General features: G+C 40.1%; 1 protein-coding gene across 5 annotated transcripts in view; it reads right to left on the bottom strand.

Moving 5' to 3' along the window:
- The window catches only part of DOCK4 (dedicator of cytokinesis 4), a 320,430-nt gene that overhangs the window by 115,843 nt on the left and 181,966 nt on the right, over positions 1-22,621 (bottom strand). For all 5 annotated transcript variants that reach the window (XM_077338508.1, XM_077338509.1, XM_077338510.1 and 2 more), the window contains exons 15-24: positions 20,909-21,071; positions 19,228-19,334; positions 16,970-17,126; positions 13,618-13,715; positions 13,434-13,517; positions 13,246-13,346; positions 12,264-12,345; positions 9,926-10,096; positions 7,466-7,658; positions 3,131-3,258 (exon numbers count right to left, since the gene is read on the bottom strand). In XM_077338508.1, the coding sequence (XP_077194623.1) occupies positions 3,131-3,258; positions 7,466-7,658; positions 9,926-10,096; positions 12,264-12,345; positions 13,246-13,346; positions 13,434-13,517; positions 13,618-13,715; positions 16,970-17,126; positions 19,228-19,334; positions 20,909-21,071 (1,284 nt within the window). The remainder of the gene's footprint in view (positions 1-3,130; positions 3,259-7,465; positions 7,659-9,925; positions 10,097-12,263; positions 12,346-13,245; positions 13,347-13,433; positions 13,518-13,617; positions 13,716-16,969; positions 17,127-19,227; positions 19,335-20,908; positions 21,072-22,621) is intronic.

The following is a 22,621-nucleotide window of genomic DNA, read 5'->3' as shown; positions in this document are numbered from 1 at the left end:
GTGACTCTGACAGGAATAAAGTGTAAAATCCTCTATCTACAGGTTTTTTAAAATAATTTTCCCCTTATGCCTATGTTGACTGACACTTCCAAGATACGTTTGTATATTTAAGCCAGTGGCCTTCTGAAGTATTCATTTGCAAAGCGTTTTACTATCTACATTCTTACATTGTGCCCCTGCTTCCAGTATCTTAAATTGTAGCTGCCAACCACTAACGAACTTCGGTTTGATTTAAGATACGTTCAAAGCCATTTGGAAGCCAAAATATATTCATCTAGGTTTATTTATATTGAATAAAGCTTCTAATCAGCACATACTGCAATAAAAACGGACGGGAATTTCATCAGCTTCTAATGGGAGCTCTGCAAATGATCTGAACTTTCCCCACATGCTGGAGTTATTCCTGATTTTCCTGGAAATCAGTTTGGGCAGTTTTCTTTCACATATCTGCCCTACCTGTACATTTTGAAAGTTGTGGAGTCTGTTTATTTCCTTCCGCTTGCGGCTTAAATAATGAGGATTTTCCCAAGGGGGGTGACTGTAAATCATTCTAGCTTAAGTTTAAGAAGCTTCTCTAGATTCTCATCTTTGATTTTTTTAAAAGTCTCTGGCTCTGGCCCATGAGGGAAGGAGATAGACAGGAACATTTTAAAAAAATTAAAGCTGGAAATCCAGAGAACTGGCTTAAATTATCACTACAATGTTATATTGCTATTTTAGGGCCTTTAAAAAATCAATGTAATTTATTATTTATATTGGAGCTTTTTTCCGCCCTATCTTAGCAGACTCAAGGCAGATCATTATCTTGGTGGAGGGGCATAAGTTTAACAATGACGATAGTCCAGTGATTGATACGTGGGCTGGAGATGAGTGGGACAAAAATTATTTATTTATTTGGATTTTGAGTCGGCTCAGGGTGCTGAACAACATATTTCCAACAATACAATTAAAATCACAGTTTAACAATTCTAAAAAATTCCATTCTTGGGAGTAAAGTTCAGAACCCAGGGTCAGGGTACAATACAGGAGGGAGGCCAATTATATGTGGATGCCTTTACTGGCCTCAGCCACAGGCCTGATGGAAGAGCTCTGTCTTGCAGGCCCTGTGGAACTCAGGCTTCCAGAAAAAGATCAGGTGAAAGTGTTCTTAAAACAGCTGGAAAAATGGGGGAGGGGGGGAAGCAAAAATAAGGTGACAACTAAGCATGCTGAAATCCATACGGAAATCAGGGGATAAACCAAAGCAGTACGAGGCCAGAACCAATGAAAATATCCTATGTGGAAAAGCCCTTGATAATTTGATTTTTAAGAAAATCAGATACCTTGGGCTGCTGCAACGTCTCCTATATCTTAAAATTACTTGATCTTATTTCCTCTGCAAATTTAGTATGGTTTTTCACTGGAATGCAGAGAGATTGTTCTAATCTGTTTTCTCTTACAGTGATCCCATACCCTTACTAATTGATGAATATACATTATTCCTGGTTCTGCTGTTTGTTTGCTGTTCATCCAACTCCAATTGTTTAATAGGCAGGTTATGAATTACCAAGTTTTGAAATATAGTATTCTGAAGAGTAGAGGCATTTCACTGATTTACTCTTCTAAATTAACCCAAGAGCATTAAAACAGAAATGTAGCTAATTAATAATCCTGTCTGTTAAATTTCAAATTACAATCTAATCAAGATTTTTCCTTCTCAAGAAATCAATTAGGGAAATATTTCTGTCTGTTCCACAGGAGAAAGTTAAATTTTTAAATAATTTATGAGACCTGCATAGCATACTGTTGGGTACTATCTTAGATGGCTTTAAAAGGAATTTATACACAATCATAGAAGATATTTGTCAATAACTATTAGCAATTGAAGGTTAAACAAAAGTGTAGCTTTGGCTGAGACACAGGGAGGATTTGCTATGTGCGCTCTGTTGTGGACCTTCTAGAACAACTCATTTGCCACCGTGGAAAATATGATACTGGACTTGATAGAGCATTAGACCAATCCAGTATGGCATTTTTTATGACCTTCGTAAAAACAATTTGAATTCAGGTACTACGGTGCAAACGGACAAGCTCAATAACTGCCTATACAGGTGCATTCTCTGTTTTGGCCCACAATTTAGGGAATCACCTGCTTGATGAGGTTAGGAAGACTCCCACACTGCTGGTATTCTGCAAGGTATTCAGGAGGTCTTTCTTACACAGGTAATACAGTAATACTATAATAATATAGTTCTTAAAGATGCCTTAAATTGTCATATTAATACTTATGCTTTCTTTCAGCTTTGCCTCAGATTTCCGCTTGGTTTCAGAATTCTGTAGTTCTAATCCTATTACGTTGCTTATATTCCATCCAGTCAATTCTATTGATTTACATTGTGTCATATGCTTGAGTCACACTGAGAATGATAGACTATAAATAATTTAAATAAAAATTATAAAGGGCCCATCACTACACTGTCATTTCTGCTTTATGCCAGTCTCTTACTGAAATGATATGATGAAGCAAATTTTGATGAGACTGAAACCTCTGCTAGCATTAAAGTTATATTCTCAGTCTTAGTAGGGAATTTATCTATCTGCCATCCTTATGTGTTTTCTAAATTTTAATCTTGCAAGAAATATGCAAATGCACAAAGCAGTTATGCAAAACATACTCTTTAAGATAGAAAAAGGGAGGTATAAAGACCTATTCTTCATCTTAAAAACCATTCTGTCTCTATGCATGTTTTGTTTATACTTTATTCATTCCCCTCATGAAAACTTAGCATTTGATATTGTTTCTAATGGTTCTAAAGAAATGTAATATTTACTTTTCTGAGTGCATTGTTTTTATATGACTGCATGAAACTAAGCATAGGAAAGTGGGAATACTATTGTACAAACTTTTCCTCTGTAGAAACTGTAGACTAGCAGCCAGTGAGATTTCCAACAACACTTGTCCAGACGAAACATAAGCAGCAAACCTCTTATCATCCAATCATTGTCCACACAGTTCTATCAAAGGGTGCAAATTAACAGCAACAGAAACCACAACCACATAGGGATCAACTGGGTACATTTGTGGTACTAGCATCACACTTCTGGCTCAAACAGTAGAGCTTTTTTTATTGTCAATGACAGTTCTACTCACTGAACTATTTTTCTTGATGAAACAAAATATGTTGCTGAGGATGCGAGCACACATGATCAGATCCTTCTGCTCTTGCAGGTGCACGTGGAGGTGATGCAGAACTACAGGCAGTAGAATGTACCGGGATTCTGGGGGGGAAAAGGACAGGCAATGATGCTTCTTTAATCCATATCTGCGGAAATTGTCTATGGAAGTGTGCATGCACACAAAACTTCATGTCCTGAATAAACCTGTAGGTCTTAAAAGTGCCACTGGATTCACAATTTGGTCTGCTGCTTCAGACCCACATTGGCTACCCACTTGAATCTAAATATATATTAATTGAGGCTGTACAGGCCTCTCTTATGGTACTGCTTTTTTTTTTACAAGTGCATCCTATACATTCTGCTAGCACTGTGTTATCCTTCTCGACAAAAGAAGGCATAGGAATCATATATTTATTTTGTCTTTCTCCCTTTACTGTTTTGATTAACTGCTCTGATTGGAAAGCTTTAGGCCACATCTGCTTCTGTTTATTTTATTGATATGCTGTTCTCCACTGGCTGATTTTAGGTCATAACTTACAAAATTGTTTTAATATGCAAACTTTATTGTGCTGTAAATATTGTCTTGATGCAATATACTGACTGTTTAGATGATTATTGGTTGAAATAAAGTAAATTATGCATGGCCCAGAAGAGGAAACCCAATTTCACTAACACATTCTGATAAAGTCTGGACTTCCAAAGAGATCAGAAGGCAAAACCTCATCTCAACTCTGACATAAAATTGCCACACTAAGGACCTCAGGCATTATAAACACACAGTACAAGTACAGCCTCTTGTGAGGATTGAACTGAGTTTGACTTTCACCATGCAGCTTCCCAGCATCCTGTAAAGAGTTGATAAGAGTATAAGAGTTTTGCAGTATGGCACAAAAATCTATAACTTGCAACCATCTGAATAGGCTCGAGAAGTGGGCTAAACTGAATAAAATGAAATTCAATAGGGACAAAGTTCTGAATTTAGGTAGGAAAAACCAAATACGCCAATATAGGATAGGGGAGACATGTCTTGACAGTAGTATCTGTGAGAAGGATCTAGAAGTCTTAGTAGACTATACATTGAACATGAGTCAGCAATGTGACCTAGTGGCTAAAAAGGCAAATGGGATTTGGGGCTGTATTAAATGGGGTATTGAGTCCAGATCACGGGAGGTGATGTTACTGTTTTACTCTGCTCTGATTCGGCCTCACTTGGAGTACTGTGTTCAGTTTTGGGCACTACAGTTGAAGAGGGATGTAGGCAAACTGGAGTGTGTCCAGAAGAGAGCAACGAAGATAGTGGGAGGTTTGGAGACCAAGATGTATGAGGAAAGGTTGGGGGAGTTTGGTCTGAATAGCTGGAAAGGAGATAACTCAGAGGGGATCTGATAACCATCTTCAAGTATTTAAAAGGGTGCCATGTAGAGCAGTGGTCCCCAACCTGCGGCCCGCAGCCCGGTGCCGGGCCACGAAGGCCAGGGCGCCGGGCCGCGGTTCCCTCTCCCCGCCCCCCCCCGCAGTAAAAAGCTTGCGGCCCGGGAAGCTTCTTACTGCGGGAGGGGGGGAGAGGGAATCAGGGCTGCGCCACGCATCGCGCATGCGTGGCCCGGCCACGCATTCGTACATGGGCGCTGCGCGGCCGAAATCGCACATGTGCGGCACTTTTGCGCATGCGTGATTTCGGTCGTGCAGCGCGCATGTGTGCATGCGCGGCCTGGCTGCGCATGCATGCTGCGCGGGCGTGGCCATCGCCCTGCTGGTCCCCAGACTATAAAAGGTTGGGGACCACTGATTTAGAGGATGGAGCAGAGTTGTTCTCTCTTGCCCCGGAGGGACGGACCAGAACCAATAGGATGAAATTAATTCAAAAGAAATTCCATCTAAACTTCTGGAAGAAGTTCCTGACAATTAGAGTGGTTTCTCAGTGGTACAGGCTCCCTCGGGAGGTGGTGGGTTCTCCATCTTTAAACAGAGCCTGGATAGACATCTGACGGAGACGCTGATTCTGTGAAGGTTCAAGGGGGTGGCAGGTTAGCGTGGATGAGCGATGGGGTTGTGAGTGTCCTTCATAGTGCGGGGGGTTGGACTAGATGTTCCAAGAGGTCCCTTCCAACTCTATTATTCTATGATTCTATGATTCAATCTAGCTAATAAGGAATTAGGAGTCAGATGTCTATGTAGCAGTGCAAATCCACTTGGTTGGTACCACAGAAAATTAGACACTACATCCAGCAGCACTACCTAACCTCTGCCTTTGTGGCAGAAAACACAAAACCCACTCAGAGCTATACAAATCTGATTAGCAGGTAAATCAAGCTTTAGTCAAGAAAGTGATTCATCATAGAACACGTCCTTTGTCTTAGAAGTTTGAACAAGCTGTTTGCTCGGCCTACGAATTTTTCCCTTACCATGTTATCCCCCCCCACACATCCTATAGCAAAGAATATAGTAACACTGCAAAGTGTTCATTTTCACCCTTTGAGACAGGGGAGTATAATTGCACTTCAGTTCATAGTGAGTCTCGGCTTTACCCCAGGACATCATGCTTTATTTTCTGGATCAATATACTTTGAATAATTGACTGCCTTTTAAAGTTTCTGCAGGGAAGAAGGATAAGGGAACTTCTTCACAGTAAGATAGGAAGGAGAGTCCACATGCATACGTATGGACATATTCAATGAAAAGTGACATACCAGCAATGTGATGGTGGAAAGTGCTGTCAAGTCACAGCTGACCTGGCAACCCCACAAGGTTTCCAAGGCAAGAGACATTTAGAGGTGGTTTGCCATTGATTGCCATCATGTTACAACACTGGTATTTCTTAGAGGTCTCCCATCCAAAAATACTAGCTAATGCCAACCCTGCTTAGTTTCTGAGATCTGATGAGATGAGGATGGCCTGGGATATCCAGGTCAGGGCAATATCAGCAATATGCAAATACAAACATTCTGGAAATCATTCCTAAGTGGGTGAGCAAGGGAGATGGGTTCTAGGCCTGATTTACTAAGGATCTTGCTCACTCTTTTTAGCCTGTTCTCAAACATAGATTGAAAGGCAGCAGAATCTCCAATTCAATACGTGAGCTCCTGTTATTTTCCGTAATAATGGGGAAATTCAAATAATCATTTCTTGACATAGCTCATTAGGACAAAATCTGAAAAATCCTGCAGTAAAATGACTCCCCATAATTACAAATCAGAACATTTGCACTTTCTTCACAAAGGCTCTGATTTAATGTAACCACAATTAGCTAAAAATGAAATTACTGCAATGGAGAATCTACCAGAAGTTCTCATTCAAATTAGATACTGGAAATAAGTTGCCTGCCGTGTATCAATTTATTTACGGTCATTTAGACCAGTGGTCCCCAACCCGCGGGCTGCGGGCCGGTGCCGGGCTGCGAAGGCTATGGTGCCGGGCCGCGGCTCCCTCTTCCCGCCCCCCCCGCAGTAAAAAACTTCCCAGGCCGCAAGCTTGCAGCCCGGGAAGCTTCTTACTGCGGGAGGAGGGGAGAGGGAATCAGGGCGCGCCCACGCATTGCGCATGTGCGGCCGGGCCGCGCATGCGCACATGCGCGACCGAAATTGCGCATTTGTGGCACTTTCGCGCAAGTGCCGCGCATGCACGATTTCAGCCGCGCTTGTGCAACATGCGCAGGCGGGCAGTTGCCCTGCCGGTCCCCAGCCTCAAAAAGGTTGGGGACCACTGATTTAGACCAAAATTACAGATGTACTACTATAAAATAGCAGTTTATAAAAAGGGAAGGTAATTCATAAAAAGATTAAAAATGCCTGCCATGTATTTGTAACAAGCACACATTTGATAATGTTTTTTAGAGCTGAGTATCCTTGAGGCACAGGCTGAGGAATGAGCAGCAACTGAAGGCTAGAAACAAATCTCCTGAAAATTGCTGGAACCAAACCTGTAACACAGAATCAAGCCTTTTTCTTTTCCGATTTTCCTTCCTAGCCCATTTATGAAATTTGACACAGACAGTGTCTTCAAGAGTTAACCCTTTCGCTACATTTTCTGGATGTGGAATGGCCCTTAATTCTGTTTTTACAAAAGTAGAATTTTCTTTAAAGATAACACTATCTAGCAATACTAACTCACTCACCATGCTTAACCTGCTAAAACAGATCTGTTATACATCTCTAAATCAGAAACAGCATTATTGTAAGTGCCAGTACAAAACATCTTTGCATGAAAGTTCATTGTTAAACTTCCATGAAAACTGTTATTTGATTTCATATGATTAGAGAATGCAAGAGGCCTTTGTAATTACACTGTGCTCACATATTCTTTGTCCTACCTGGACTGGCGTAGAGCTGACTCTCCACTATCTTGCCAATGCACTGGAGCTTTACAGCTTGAAGGGATTCATCTGCATTTGTGATGATTGGCAAGCTTCCTAGAGTATCACGAACTAAGTTTGCTACTTCTCTCATGTCAAAGAGTTTCAGCAGCTCTGCGTACACAGCTGGGAAAGAACTAAGGAAGACTGCCTAAAAAAGGGGACACAAATAAAATTTGAAAACACACACAACAATAATCAGGTAAAACATCAACACGAGGTATTCGTCAAACAAAATATTGTAGAGAGGAAATTAATTTTCTTCTATTATTTATTATATTTATAACCTGCATTTAATTACAAATGCCTGAAAAGCAGCTTACAACACAGCAAAAACATATGAGGTACCACTTGCAACCACTTCATTCAAATATCTTAGGCTCCACTGAAGATTTGAGAACTGTAAGTGCTTGCATGAAGAATTGAGGATTGATGATCCTTCAATGCCCTGAGAGCCAAACAGGGAAAAAAACAACTGCTGCTCTGCTTCAGATATAACTCTATTGTTGATTTTAATTTAATTTTTCAAACTTCTTCATTCCTTTTCTTTACAAAATTACCCCAAGTTTTTTATCTAATAAAAAGATCAGACTATTACTAGAAATGGCTATTACCACACCATATTCCACAGGTGTAAATACTGAAAGGGCCTGGGGAGTTTCCATAAGTTTTGACTGGCTGAAGTCATGGTGTTAGTTGAACCCCATTTCTTCTACAGGCAGCTTCTTGAACCTTCATTTCACAGATCATCATCACACAGAGGTTGGAGGGCACAGCAGGGGAGGGAGGAGGACAGATATATTGGAGAGGCACTTGGAGAAGGAAGTATGTGGACTTTTTTCCCCTGCTACATATGGCAGCACCCCTGCCTCACATGCTGGCATACTGTGCTCCATATCCAGTAGTACACCGCAACAATCTAGCAAGCCAGACACAGGAACACCCTGACACACCCTGACAAGACACACTGCTAGGGCAGAATCCATCTTGGAAAGCAGGACATGCATCGGCTTGCCCTTTGCTACAGGTTGGAATTTCAAGTGCCTCTGAGCTCTGATTTACCCTCCCCCATAGTTTTGCTGATAACGTGGTCTGGCCAGAACTGGTTTGGCTAGGGGCTCTTGGCCACTTTCTTGGTCTCCTCACACTTGGCCACTCTGCCAGGGGCTAAGCCCATCATCCAGTCCACTCTTTTCCCATCCTATTCTTCTCTATATATTTATGCTTTTATTATTTTCTTTCTAATAAGGACTATTCTTACTCTTTTTACAATTTACCAACATTGTCTGCCTTGAGTTCTTAATGGTTTAATTACCTTCTAAACACAGGCAATCGATCCTTTAATGCTACATTACCCCCTTTCCCTTTGCTGGTTGCCCACAGCTTAATATACATGTCACAGGACATGTGTAAGCAAAATTTTGGTAATACACCCCTTTTTACAGTTCTAGAGTAATGGAAAATGGAAAGGACCAACAAAGGATGGCTTTGTAACTTATAAAGGATTAATATAGAATAATTCTTTCCTTCTTCCCTGGCATTTGCAGGACTGTTAATAGTAGTAGTAATAACAGTGGTAATAACAAAGAAATATGCACAAAACCTCGAAACACAAAGGAGTTTGCCACTGTTCTGACTGAACTCATGCAATTAATAGAAAAAAAGTTAAGCATAAGAGTGCCTGAGAGTCAGCGAGGGGCCCTCATTGCTGCCATGAGACTTCTCGCCCCATCATCACCTGCAAGGTGTGCGGGAAGGCGTGCAGTGCACAGCACCATTGGGGGCATGGCCGGGTCGGCACTTTTATTTGGAGCCATATGAGTGGGCCTGCCCTTTTCCCCCCATGGTGCCTGAAGCATCAACCCACCATCCTATCCTTTGTGTTAACATGTTAGATGAGTTTCATCTTCTTTTCGGGTTGTTGGAATTAAATAAAAATTATTTGTTGGTCGTCACAGCCTGCAGATGGGTTGGCTAAGCTTGTGTGCTGGCCAACCCATGTTAGGGGCCTCCTGTGAGGGGCTGAGTGGATGTGGAGCTAATTAAGAGCTCGCATTTCCAGGTGGTGGTGAGAACCCGGCAGAAGTGGATTAACAGGCCATGGCTTTCAGGGAATCCAAGCTGGCTAGCCGGAGGAACCCGTGAGAGGGGTGAGGCCTACTGACAAGGGATGCCCTGTGGTCGGACTATTGCAAGAGGATATGATCCGTCCCTATTTTATGCCATTCGCATTCTCATGAATAAAGGCTGTGGCCAATTTCCATGCCAAAAGGAGTTGGTGAAGGTGTCCTTATATCCCCCTGCAAGGCAATATCAATTATTGCAGAGGCATTGATTTACTGATTAAAGGTCATGTCCTTCTACATGGTGGAACACATATACAGAAGCATGAAACCATAGCTCAAGGCAGCAACTTACTTGGGCCTGAGATAAAGCAGTAGCCCCTTTGGTTTCTTGGGAAAGGAAGAATCGCACAGACATCAGAAGCTCCTGAATACAACAGCAGAATTCTTCTTCATTTTGTCCTCCAGTAGCAAGAGAGAACAACTTCCGAGACTGAACTATATACTTAAATATATATTCTTGTGCCTGCAAATGTCAGAAACCAAAGATTAAATCACCTTGAGCAATGTTACTGAAGTTTGTAATTACCTAACTTGTAATGCCTGGAGATACTATCTTATTCCTACAATTTTCCACTGCTCTGACTGTACACTGAGAAAGGAAGGCTCTCTTCCAGGTGCACTGTTGTAGCATCCCACACATCATGTCTCCGGGGAAATGTAATTGCTCTGATGATGCCAGAATTCTTATTTACCTAAGAGAACTACATTTTATAGGGTTCCTAGCATGTAAGTAACCTCAGCGGGAATGTTCTCAACAGCAGGGAAAATGGGAGGCTTTCAGCAAAACTCCCTCTTCCTGCAGGGAAGAGGATTAGCAAAAAATGAGTAAAAAGGGCTGTGGGTTCACTGGTGGGGTTTGGGCCCTACTATATTACTGACTTATATCACTGGAAGTGGTACAGGGTCTGAATATTAGCACTGGTGTCAAGAGAAAAAAAATTCCCTCCAGTACTCCTTCTAAGCAACTACTGATCAGGTTCATAAATGCCATATTCCACTGCTACTTCTAATCCACTATCAAATCACAGATAATAATTACAGCCCTATGGAAAAATGTGGACAATTGCAGCATATATTTGTATTAGTATCTTAGCATTCATTCATTGAAAACCTTGATTCTTTTGTTTCTGTAGTGCATGCCACATGAGAATGCACAAGCTATTGTATCAAGAAGGCTGTTCATTCTTATAGTTTTTGCTACCTGGACAAATAAAAAAGGTGAAACCAACAGCAGAGCTAAAGATTATGAATTTGGACCTATGTAGTACGTGAAGGGTGACTATCCTTTCCTCTATGATAGTATGAGTAGCAAAAATTGTAATTTGCCAGTCAGTCTTTTCTTGTGAGTATAACACTGTCATGTGTTTAAGTGCCTTCAAGATGCTTCCAACTTATAGTGACCCTATAAATTATTGACTTCGCAAACATCCTATCATTAAGAGCCTTGCTCAGGGCTTCAAGGCCAAGTCTTCTTTGATTGAGTTAATCCATCTTGTGCCTGGTCTTTCCCTGTTGCCTTCAACTTTTCCTAGCATTATTGTATTTTTCAGTGATTCTTGTCTTCCCATAATTGGACCAAATTACAATACTTTGGTTATTTTAGTTTCTATGCAGAGTTCAGGCTTGATTTGATCTAAAGTCTTTGTGGTAATCAATTTGTAAAACTCTCCTCTAACATCAAATGAATCAACTTTCTGTCAACTTTCTTCATTGTCCAACTTCCACATTTATAAATAGTAATGGGGAATAATGTAATCTTGATCTTGGTCATCATCAGCACATTCTTACACTTAAAGCACTTTTCTAGCTTCTTCATGGCTGCCCTTCTCACTCTTAATTTCCTTCTGATTTCTTGGTTGCAGGGTCTCTTTTGTTTGATGATAGAGCCAGCAACAGAAAACCTTTACCAGTTCCAGTTTCTTCAATAATAAACTTAAAGTTATGTAATTGCTCAGCAGTCATTATTTTTGTCTTCTTGATGTTCAGCTGTAGTTCTACTTCAGCACTTTTTGCTTTAACTTTCATCAGCAGTCTATTCAAATGTACACTCTTTTCTGCCAGTGATATGGTATCATCTGCATATCTCAAATTGTTAATCCTTAATGCTTCTCTCTTTTCTCAACCCAAGGAGACTAAACATATGAAAGTAGGGGACCAGCACTGTTTTAAAAAGCTCCACCTCCAACATATGTACATTTACCTGAAGGTCTGGAACAGTCCAATGCATACATAAATCTACAGAGAGACTCTCTATAATATCAGGACCCTAATCATGGGAAGAATGTGTATGTATACAAGACCTTTATGAAAAAGATGTTATTGTACAAGAAGACTGTGTTTTGCCTGAACTAAAGCCTTACAACTTGAATGAAGGGAAGCTTGTACAATCACACTTTTCATTTTGTGTGAATGGAAGAATGGAACTGGGCACAGGTTGCCTGGTTTACACAGAACTGATGATGTACTCCAGTCTGTGTGAATGGAATGGGAATGTAATGTCTGCAAAGGATTAGACAACTGTAAATGAGTATATTAATGGATGGAGGTTGCTTCCTCCATGCTGCTCCTTCTCTCTTTGTCCACAAATAAGGTTTATAAAAAATGGTAATGGATGTGCTGAATTTGGTTACCTTTAATACTTCCTGGATGAGTGTTTGCCTCTCCATTTCTGTTATTCGATCAACATGCCACTTGAAAACTTTGATGAGGTCTCTAGCATATAAAAACACAGTTTAGTTCCTGGCAATTCCTGTGAGCTTTCATAGCAGAATGACAAATCTGGTCTCACCAATCCTGGTCGGACTCTCTAAGCACAACACCAAACTACCAAGCACAGTTACAGGCCTAAGATTACTTGCAGATTCCCACCACCACCACCATCACCACAAATACCCAATTCCAAAAAAGAAAACTGAAATTATGGGGAAAGGAAGAATAATTAAAACAGATTGCTGTGGATCAGTGTTGGGCTGATCACTTAATATATACAGTAAGTTTTGAACATTTGCCTTATTTCAGGATTATTGTAATGAAGGAAATGGAGTAAAATATTGGTTAGTTTGCACATGAGGATTTGCCTACTTTCCCCCCTTTAACAGGAATCTCCACCTCTTACGAGAATTCCTACAACAGTTGTTGACATAGCAGTTGTACAAAACATAGCTGCTGCTAGCAGTACATTTTTTTAAATCCATGCTGTGTGAGCCAAAGCATCAATGCATCAATCAAAGGATTTTTAGGATTGTGACCACTGGCAGTGTATGCAGGTAATAAAAAGGCAATGTCAAAGAGACTTCAGTGCGAGAGCTTATTCAGCAGTCCTATCTAACACAAAACTATTCCCTTTTAAATCCACTAAGGTCAGTGGGCTTAGACTTGAGTAAGTCTGCATAGGATTGTATTGTTGCCTTTGGTTTTATGAATCATGGATTGCTGTGGTAAAAGGATGATAGCAGAAGACCATGCAAATAACAAGCAATATATGCAATAATTAAATGCAATTTCTTAAAGGCTCGATTTCCCTCATTTTGATAATCAATACATTTAATCTACGTTTACAATAAAATGGCCAATCACTGTTGAAATTAAAAACATTTAGCAGTATACATCTACCTATATGCAAGAGCTCCAGCAAAATGACTCTCAATGTAGGTGTCCATAACTGGCTTAAAATGATGAAACTTGCTGTCCTGCAGCAAATTTATTATATGAACCTAAGAAAAACACAATCAATGTTTATTAATACTTCCTCTTTAAGATGGGCAGCAAACCTGAAATAAGAATTATGACGTATACCTTACCAAACAATCAAATACTTGAGATCCATACTTTTGAGAATTTTCATCCAAAATCCCAAATAAAGTGTCTAGGGTATCTTGAAGAAACTAGATAATGGGAAAAGAATGCAAGAAATATTTACATGAATATGGTACAGAAATTACCCCCCCCCCAAAAATGGGAGAAACAGTGAACAGTAAACATTACCTTTACTATTTCTGAGCCATCTATTTCTTTCAGTTTTGAGAGGCAACCTGCTATTTTTTCTGGATGGGCTCTCCATTTGAGAAGGTCAAGCATGTCCCCTATCAAGAAAAACATAGAAGATGGCAAAAATGGCTACTAAGTAGAGGCCCTGACAAATGTGAGATATCAAAATCTATTTTAGAGGAGGGGAAAGAATGGATTCAACACAGCAAAATGTAGGCACAACTAAATGCCACTGAATTCAGTGGTACTATTAACTTCTGTTAAGTTCCAGAAACTTCCACATTAAGTAAATGTGTTGATGACTGGACCCAGTGATGTTAGTCAAATAATGTTCTGAAGACATGAAAAGACATGAAAAGTTAGAGACATTCCGCACGACTTAAATGTAGCCAGTCTTACCGTTTGTAAACGCTATAATTCAAAGTTCTGCATGACATCATAAACAAACCACAAAACTCCCGCCGAACTCTAGCAACAATTGGAATTTTATAGTGCTTAGGAGGAAATCCAGTGGATTTCCCCTGAAAAGTGGATTCCCCCTGAAAAAACTGCTACACTTCTGAGCACAAGCCGTAACACATCAGCGAAACACACGTACGTTCTCAAAATAGCGGTAGAAAGAATGTCCCTCCCTCGCTCTCACCCCCAAGCTTCCAGAGACGCAATCGCCATTTTTTCCCCTTAGACCAGCGAAAGCAACGAACAAGCAAGGCTTCTCCAGCTAAAGTCCCTCCACAAAAGTGCTTAACAGTAAAACAAAGATCCCTTCTGCAATTGTTTTTAAAGTTTCAGAGCACAATACAGTCCCCTGTTCGACATTGCCTGTAATTTCAGACAAAAATTGCACCCATCGGGGAGGGGATATATTTTTTTACTTGAAGAGCGTGTAAACGATTAAGCACCAGCTCCTACGCCAGTGAAAAAGGTCTTTCTGAGACAATGATTGAACAAATATTCATTGCAACTGGGAAGGGGGCTTTTTGGGAGCACGAACACAGGAGTTCATTGGCTGTTCTGTTTGATTGACGGCCAGGGGCGAGAAGAAGCACAGAAAAATATTGCTTCCTTCGGCAGCGGGGAGAAGGGGCGGCCGTGGGCGGGGTGTAGGTGGCGTAGCTTCCTGGCCGGAGGGGAAAAAGCAGGGCTGCGGCGATGCAGCGGCCCTGCTTCTTTCCCGGGGCATGGTCCTGTAGCGGCATGGAGGTCCCTGGGCGGCACCTGGCTCCCCAGGCAAGGTCCCGAGGTAGGCAGCAGCAAAGGAGCAGGCCCGGCGCATCTTCGACGCAGCGGCCGTGCTCCGTTGGTGCTGGCGAGGACTTACGGTCAGGGTAGCACAGAGTCGAGGATGGCCGCGTCGTTGGATGGCTGACTCAGTGGAGTGGTCCTTGGAGGACGGGCCAAATAGCGCGATTGGCCACTTGGCCCTTGAGTGCCACTCAGAGAGGTGAATCAGGAGCCAATTCGCGGCTCCTGATTCACACCTCCAAGATTTTATCACGGACAGGGCCTGCCCTATCTCCGCCCCGTTAGCCCTTACTCCTTTATTTATACCGCGGAGTGGTTTAAAGATGTGATAGTTAACACACAGGAATTGCTTCTAAGCTCTGAAAGTCAGTCAGAAATTAGATCTGTGGCCACATCTAGGATTGCCTAGTTTAGGATATTTTTGAACATTTGGGAGAGGAACCTGAGAACGGTGGAGTAGGGAAGAGAGCTCCATGTGCAAGTTTACTTATATATTTATTTCATTTATATCCCGCCTTCTACCCCAGTGGGGACCCAAAGCTGCTTACATCATTCTCCTCTAGTCAAAACAACCATGTTAGATAGGTTAGGCTGACATTTTGTGCAAGATCACCCAGCAAGGTTCCATGGTATAACTGGAGATTTGAACTAGGATTTCCAAGTTCTTCATCCAACACCTTAACCCTCATACCACACTGGCTATCAACCTTGTATGGAGCTTTGTTATGGCAGTATATTAAAGATATTGATAAATTGCAAACAATTCCTACCCCCCAAACTATACTGGGATTCCTAAATTGTGTCTCCAATTCAATAATTGGATTAGAAATGTAATTGTATTCCATCTCCTAGTCAATTATTTATGAACTAAGGCTCATTCTTATTATCAGCCCTTAATGCTTTTATTGGTAAATTGTATGTTGAGAATTTTGACAGGTGATAATTTATTTATTAGTCTGATTGCTTACTAAACAGAATAAGGAAAGCCATTTTAATGCAAGATTGGTCTGAGCTGCTTACTGATTTGTATGGGAAGTGCTCTTCTCTGGATTATGGGTATATTCCCACTTCTTGTTTTATGGCTGCCTGCCAACTATTTGATCACTACACAAAACCCTATATATAGAAGTTTAATTTTATTATCAAGAGGCAATTTTCGTCCAACAACTAAATATTTTAGAAGACTTAAAGCTATTCCCTGGAAAGAAAAAAGCACATTTGTGATACGGAAGCAAATAAAACTCTTTCACATGTGTTGTCACATAGTTCCGTGTTCATTAAAGTCAGGTGCAATATATTGGAAGCTTTTGTTTATTCTGACATTAAGAGTTCCAATTATAGTATCCTGAAATTGTTTTCTAATGATATGGACTGGCTGGAAGCTGCTGCTAAATTTCTTGCACATGCTTTTTCAGTAGTTGTAAAGCTAAATTAATCATTAATCTGTTTATATATTTTTTTCAAATCCCACCAACTTGTGATTGAAAGGATAAGAAATAATAAAGGTAACCAATGTATTTAAGGGGGAGGGGGAGTGGTGTACCTTTCATAACATCTACCAAATGTTTTTTTAGAAAATGGGGTGATGAGAGCACAAGTATTTTCACTGAATGACTGAACAGAAACTGTATGTAAGAAAATAATGTTAAACAATACCTTAATTTTAAAAGGCACCATGTTAAGCGGTGCTTTTGCCTGTAATGTTGAAAAAGTTACTATTGGAGTTATGCATTCTTGACATTTTTGGTTGGCTCTACCTCCTATGGCTGCCATTTTGTGGTTGCAGCCCTCCACCCTGTGTCAGAAAAGTGTCCACAGGTTTGAGAACCCCACTCATTGTCTTCTTTTTTTCCTAGATACTACTGTAATACAGTAATACTACAGTAATACTATTTAAAAATATACAATTAAACCAATGACAGTTTTATTCTGCTCTGAAAGCTCTGCGGTTCTCAGAAATTCTTTATTAATTTGGTGTTATTGCGTCCATTTTATTTTATAATTCCTCAGAAGAAAGCCAGACAAGAAAAGTCTTACATTGATACTAACATGGCCAACATTACACTATAGTAATGATACAGGGGTTTAAAGAGAAAAACTTTACCATTTTGCGTGAGCTTAGTTGAACACAGGAAAGATGTAATCCAGAAGGACTCCTTAGTGGTTTTTACTGCAGGATGGTTGTTTCCAAGGACATGTCCCTTCGAAAAAGGGAATTTGAGGTAGCGACTGACATCCTGAAGACTTATATTTTCTTCACACTGAGAGAACAAATTATATTTGCAACTCAGAACATAAAGACTGAAATAAAATGCAACATCAAACCATCCCATCTAGTGTATTTCATTTTAATACAATAGCTATAGTACATTCCTACAGAAAGTTTTTCAATAGCTGAGGAAGCCCTAAACTGTGTTTTCAAATGCTTTCTAAAAACATCCTGTAACACAGTTTAAGGGATTACTCAGAACAAACAGCCTGCCTTTTATATGCTATATTTGGTTTATGAAAGGCGTAAGTAAGATCAGAAACTAGAATGTAACTGATATCTGCTAGATTAAGTCACCAGTCTATTTGAAAAGAAAAGGAAGAGTTCAAACAAGTGTACTGAGAATTTTACTAAAGATTTGTATAGCTCCTCTAGACTTTCATGTCACATTTTACTTTCTTTCTCTATGCATGCAGCCCATATAGAAAGTAAATAAGATATACTGAGCATAATTTAATTTGAGGACATTTTGATCTTTCTCTTTTCTTGATCTATCATACAGATTTACTGCCACTGCTTCTAAGCATGCCAGGTTGATATGAGTCATATTTGGGATATGAAGAGGAGCCAAATGGTGAAAATATGTCGGTAGTTGCTAGGCAGTAGCAGCAATTTGGTCAAGGAGAAAATTCAGAAGAATAGTTCCACAAGGGGATGTTATGAATAAGCACAGATCCCATCCTGATTCTGTGCACAGTGTGCAAGCAAGATCAGTATTCTCAACAGGGTTACCAACCACCAGGCAGCACCTGAAGATCCCCTGATGTTACAGTTGATCTCCATATAACAGAGATCAGTGCCCTGGAACGCTGCTTTAGAGGGTGCACACTATGGCATTATACTCTGCTGAGGTGCTTCCCAAACCTTGCCCTCTGCAAGCTCCACTCCAACATCTCCAGGTATGTCCAGAGTTGGCAACCCTATTTCTCAAAGGTGATAGCAACTCCTGCATTTGAAAGGAGACTCTTAGAGAACCCAGACAGGGAACACTGCAGACACACTGTAAGGTACTGGGACGGGCAGTCCAAAATCCTGCCATCTAACATAGCATGTGAGTAGAAGTGAATTAGTTGGAAGGTGAATATTATGTTGATGGCCAGAGACTGAAGGAGACAAGTGCACCCTGGCCTATTATTTCTGCCATCAGTCAGTTTCCACAAAGCCTAATGAAGTACATGACCTGGTACTCACTCAACAACAAAGTAAATCTTTCTCTATGTGTAATACGTACACAGGTCCCCAAATGGGTGTTTATCTATGTGTGTCACCCTTTGGAAAAGGGACACATAGGTTGGTGTATTTTGGGCACAGATAGGAGCCAAATGGAGAAAACATTGAATTGGATTCAGCCAATCATGGGAATCATGAGACAAAAGTCATGGGGAACAGGGTTGTAGTAAGGAGAGGTATTAGGTGAGATTAAGTAAAAAATCTGGATCCAACTCATGATATCTTTGGGTGTGATAAAGTGAATCAATATGAGAGAGACAGAAACAGACTTATGAGAAATGTGGATTTAGCAACCATCCTAGCAGGTTACCTAGATGCAGCCTATTACTTAGATTCATCCAATGTGGATGACAAGATTTAATGGTAGCTGTAAACCAACACCATAAATCTCAAAAGATATAATGAAAATGCAGAAGCACCTTTGAATAAATAATTAAATTATATTCGATATTTTATTTTTTATTTACATGTTTTATTTTACATGTCAATAGAATGTAAAGGAATAGGGATTTTCATCTGGGTAAATTCTCAATTTAGGGTTAGGGGTATGGTTCAAAGTGGGGATTTTTTCAGTTTACTGGGAGTGTTAGGGCTGAGGAAGATGCAGTGTCATGTGCATAGCTTTATTTTAGTTTATTTTAGTTTTTCTCAACCTTTTTGGATACATTTCTCATGTAAAGTTTTGTTTTTCTTCCCTTTTTTGGTTGTACTTATAATGAAAAAGCATTTTATACCATGGTAAACCTAGCATTTTTTTTTGGTCAGCTAGTTCAATTTGCCTAAATCTAAGGGTATTCTTGGGCAATTCAAGTATGCTTCTAGTTAAATTATGTTTCTTTCTCTCTTTTTTTACTTGAAATTACCTTATGCACAATGAGCTCATGAGTGCCATCTGGCAGCGTCCTTCCATTTTCCTGCATCAGAGGGACGAAAGAAAAACCAAACAACTTCTTCTCTCCCTTTTCTTTTGCTGAAACATACATATAAATTAAAAATCGACCATAGTTCAGGCTGTGGAAATTGCATTGCATATGCTCAATGAACATGACAGGTACACATCACCCATTTGCATTTAAAACCACATCACATATCTCAGAAACCAAGTTTGGCTTTTTCACAGTAAGGGACCCTTAATCTTAACTACAGAATGCAAAGAACTATTTATGGATTATAATCCAGCAAATGTTAGCTATTGCAGAGGCCCATGAAAAGCAAAGGGCCATGAATCTGTCATGACTGACTTGAGTCCCAACGATTTAATTGAAACCTGAAATCATCACAATATCTGCCAGGAACGTTGAGCAGAACTGTACATTCTGTTAACTGATCTATGCAAAAAAGCTGTCCCTCTTATGGCTAGGGTTGCTAGATGCCTGGTGGTGTTCTCTATTCCCTGCTGGTGTTTAATTAAACTGCAGGAGAAGAAGAGGGAATGATGCAACCCTCATGCAAAAAAATCACTCTACGAATTTCCCTGATCTCTATGGTTTTTACTACACAAGTTTGGAGAAATCCTACAGTATCACACCCTGCAGTGCCATATCTGGAAGCAATGTTGTAGAAACACCATGTCTTCAGGTCTTCAACCCCTATTTTCCTGCTAGCTGCCAGCCCTGGAATGGCATTCCTACTTATGGCTACAGCAGGCTTCACTAACCAAGGCTGAAGCCATATTAGCCCCTTCCCCATAGTTCTTGCTTAAGTACTGTCCCTACATTACACATCATTTAGCTCACGCCTGTTTGTATTTACATACTAAATACAATCTATCTGGATTATAGAATGACTCAATTAAGAAAAACTTGCATCATGATTCTGAAAACATGGAAGAAAATCATTTTTTTCTTCCACATAATCTAACATTTACGTAAGACCTTTGTGTAAGAGAAATGCTTTTCATGAATATTTCACATTTCTACATGTGATGTTCCTAAGGATACATTGGCCCATTGTACCTATAGCCTGATAAATTATAAACAAAATCAGATTCTTAAATTTGTTCAACTACACTGATGACCACAAGTTTCTCTTCCTGAAGACCACTCTACATATAATTTTCTATATATTGCAGCACAAGGAAGTTTCACTTGAGGTATTACCAAACGTAGCATAGACCATTGTTATACACACACACAAATGCAAGTATTAGAACAGTGATACTCAGCCGCTCAGAGATTAATGTGTGATTCTTTGAAACACTACTTGTGGCTCCTCTGACCACTATTATACAATATGGTACCAGCCCCATTTTTAAGGAAAATAGAAAGGCCCTTACCAAGTGGGGCTTGTGGGTCCCAGATGGTTCCCATCTTGAAACAGTTGCCAGAAAAACAGTTAAGCTGTGAAATTCCCTGAAGCACAGGACTCTTGCCAGTTGTGGAAGCAATGTGGCTCTTTGCACCCAAATGTGGCCATCCATGGAGTATCACTGTACTAGAAACCCAGTTATAGCCCAGCATACATGAAAGATATTTGAAAAAGCCTCCATGGGATTGATCAACAAAACCAGAAAAAAACATTACAATTGATTCAAATAGATCTTACTGGAACAGTGCCGGAATTCAAAGCGAAGGTGTGCTCCCCTGAATTTATCCACAGGAACAGGAAGTTTCAGCAGCTCTGCCCACCGGGGACTGTTGTTGTGGTACAGCACAAAGGAGTGAAATTCAGTAGCTAGTGGTTCTCCAGAGCCAAAGGAGATGAAATCCTTGTTTTTGTTTTGTTTTTTTAATTGGGAGTTTAAAAAATAACAACAAATAGGTTAACACATATTATTCTGGAGCTGCATCTCCCAAATTGTGATAACAGAAGCTATGGGACATATCAACTCTTTCATGATACCCTTAGGTTCATTGTGTTGTTAGTAGCTGGCCATGGTAGAAATAAATGTTAAGCCAGTCTACAGCCAGCACAAGGAACGTACAGGTTAAGACAGCCAACATAAGGAACAGTAGGAATTCATCTGTTAGCTATTCAGACTCAAGAGCAATTATGAAATTGAATCATTTTTAGAAGTCAGACCCAATCTGAGTTGTTCTCTCTGTATTTTTTTGGCCAAACATGAACAGTGGATCTTGAGTTTAGTTCTCACCTGACTTTCCATATGTCCCAGACTAAGAACTATTTCAAGCCTTGAATGCTGATCACATTTACTTTCCCAACAACTTTCCTTTCCCTGGGCCTAGGTCAAACAAGGACTAGCAGCCTTGTTTGTAGTCTATCCTTGTTCTGCCTTATTATAGGACGAAATTCTTTTTGCAAATTGTTGACTTAGGTTCTTCTACACTCATATGAAAGAAGACATTAAGAGTTTAACAATGCAAACCTATGCAAACATACTTTAGTATATCCTTCTAAAATCAATAAGTTTAGACTAGAATAACTGTAATTTTAGGTCCTACACATCTTTAAGCAAATTTAATTTTTTTCTATCAGATCAGATGCAGGAAACACAAAATTCAGTCACACTGGGTCCATCTATAAAAATACATAGCCTGGCTGCCATACTTAAAAAACCACGTAAGATGGAAAGCAGCTTGTCATTCCACCAGTGTACTTATGGAAAGTTACAACTAGGTTTGCTAGAAAGCTAGATGGAACATGCAGTCACTCCACTGTAAAAAGCCCTGCTAGGAGCAACCTAATAGCAAACATAGCAGCTAATATGAGGAGAGATTGTTTGAAGTTAGTTAGGTCCAAGGTAAATGAAGTTCCTTTTGTTCACAGGTGACTCCCAAGTAGTTATGTACATTCAGCTGTATCAGAGCTGGAAAAATGCCCAAAAACAACTTATTGGTGTTTGGGGGTATTTTCTCAGCCAAATAGATATGACTATTTTCGGCTAGCCAATATAGCCATGCCCAAATAATCCTTTATAAAATGGGATTATAGGAATACCAGATAGTTGCAGTTAAAATACATTTTAAAGGTTCTCAGTCCCTTTAAACACTTTTGGAGTTAACTCTCAACTTGCAGCACAGACCACAGTCCATTTAAATACCTTCCCCCATTGGAAACAATGGAAGACGTGCACCTTCTTTGGATAGAATTAGATAACCTGGTACTTTTTAGGAGAACCACTATCAGCTGTGCTGCAAATTTAGTGTCTCTATTCTTTTTTTGAGTACCCAGCTTGCTGGGGGGTAAACGGTAATGACTGGGGAATTCCTGAAAAATCTCACATCCAAAACCAATATTGGTAATTTGAAAATACCAGAAGATACCAACTTTTATTTGTTTGTTTGTTTGTTTGTTTGT

The sequence above is a fragment of the Paroedura picta genome, chromosome 5 (genome assembly GCF_049243985.1).
Source record: "Paroedura picta isolate Pp20150507F chromosome 5, Ppicta_v3.0, whole genome shotgun sequence".
Lineage (NCBI taxonomy): Eukaryota > Metazoa > Chordata > Lepidosauria > Squamata > Gekkonidae > Paroedura > Paroedura picta.
The sequence above is the reverse complement of the archived record's forward strand: the minus strand, read 5'-3'. Positions and strand labels throughout refer to the sequence as shown.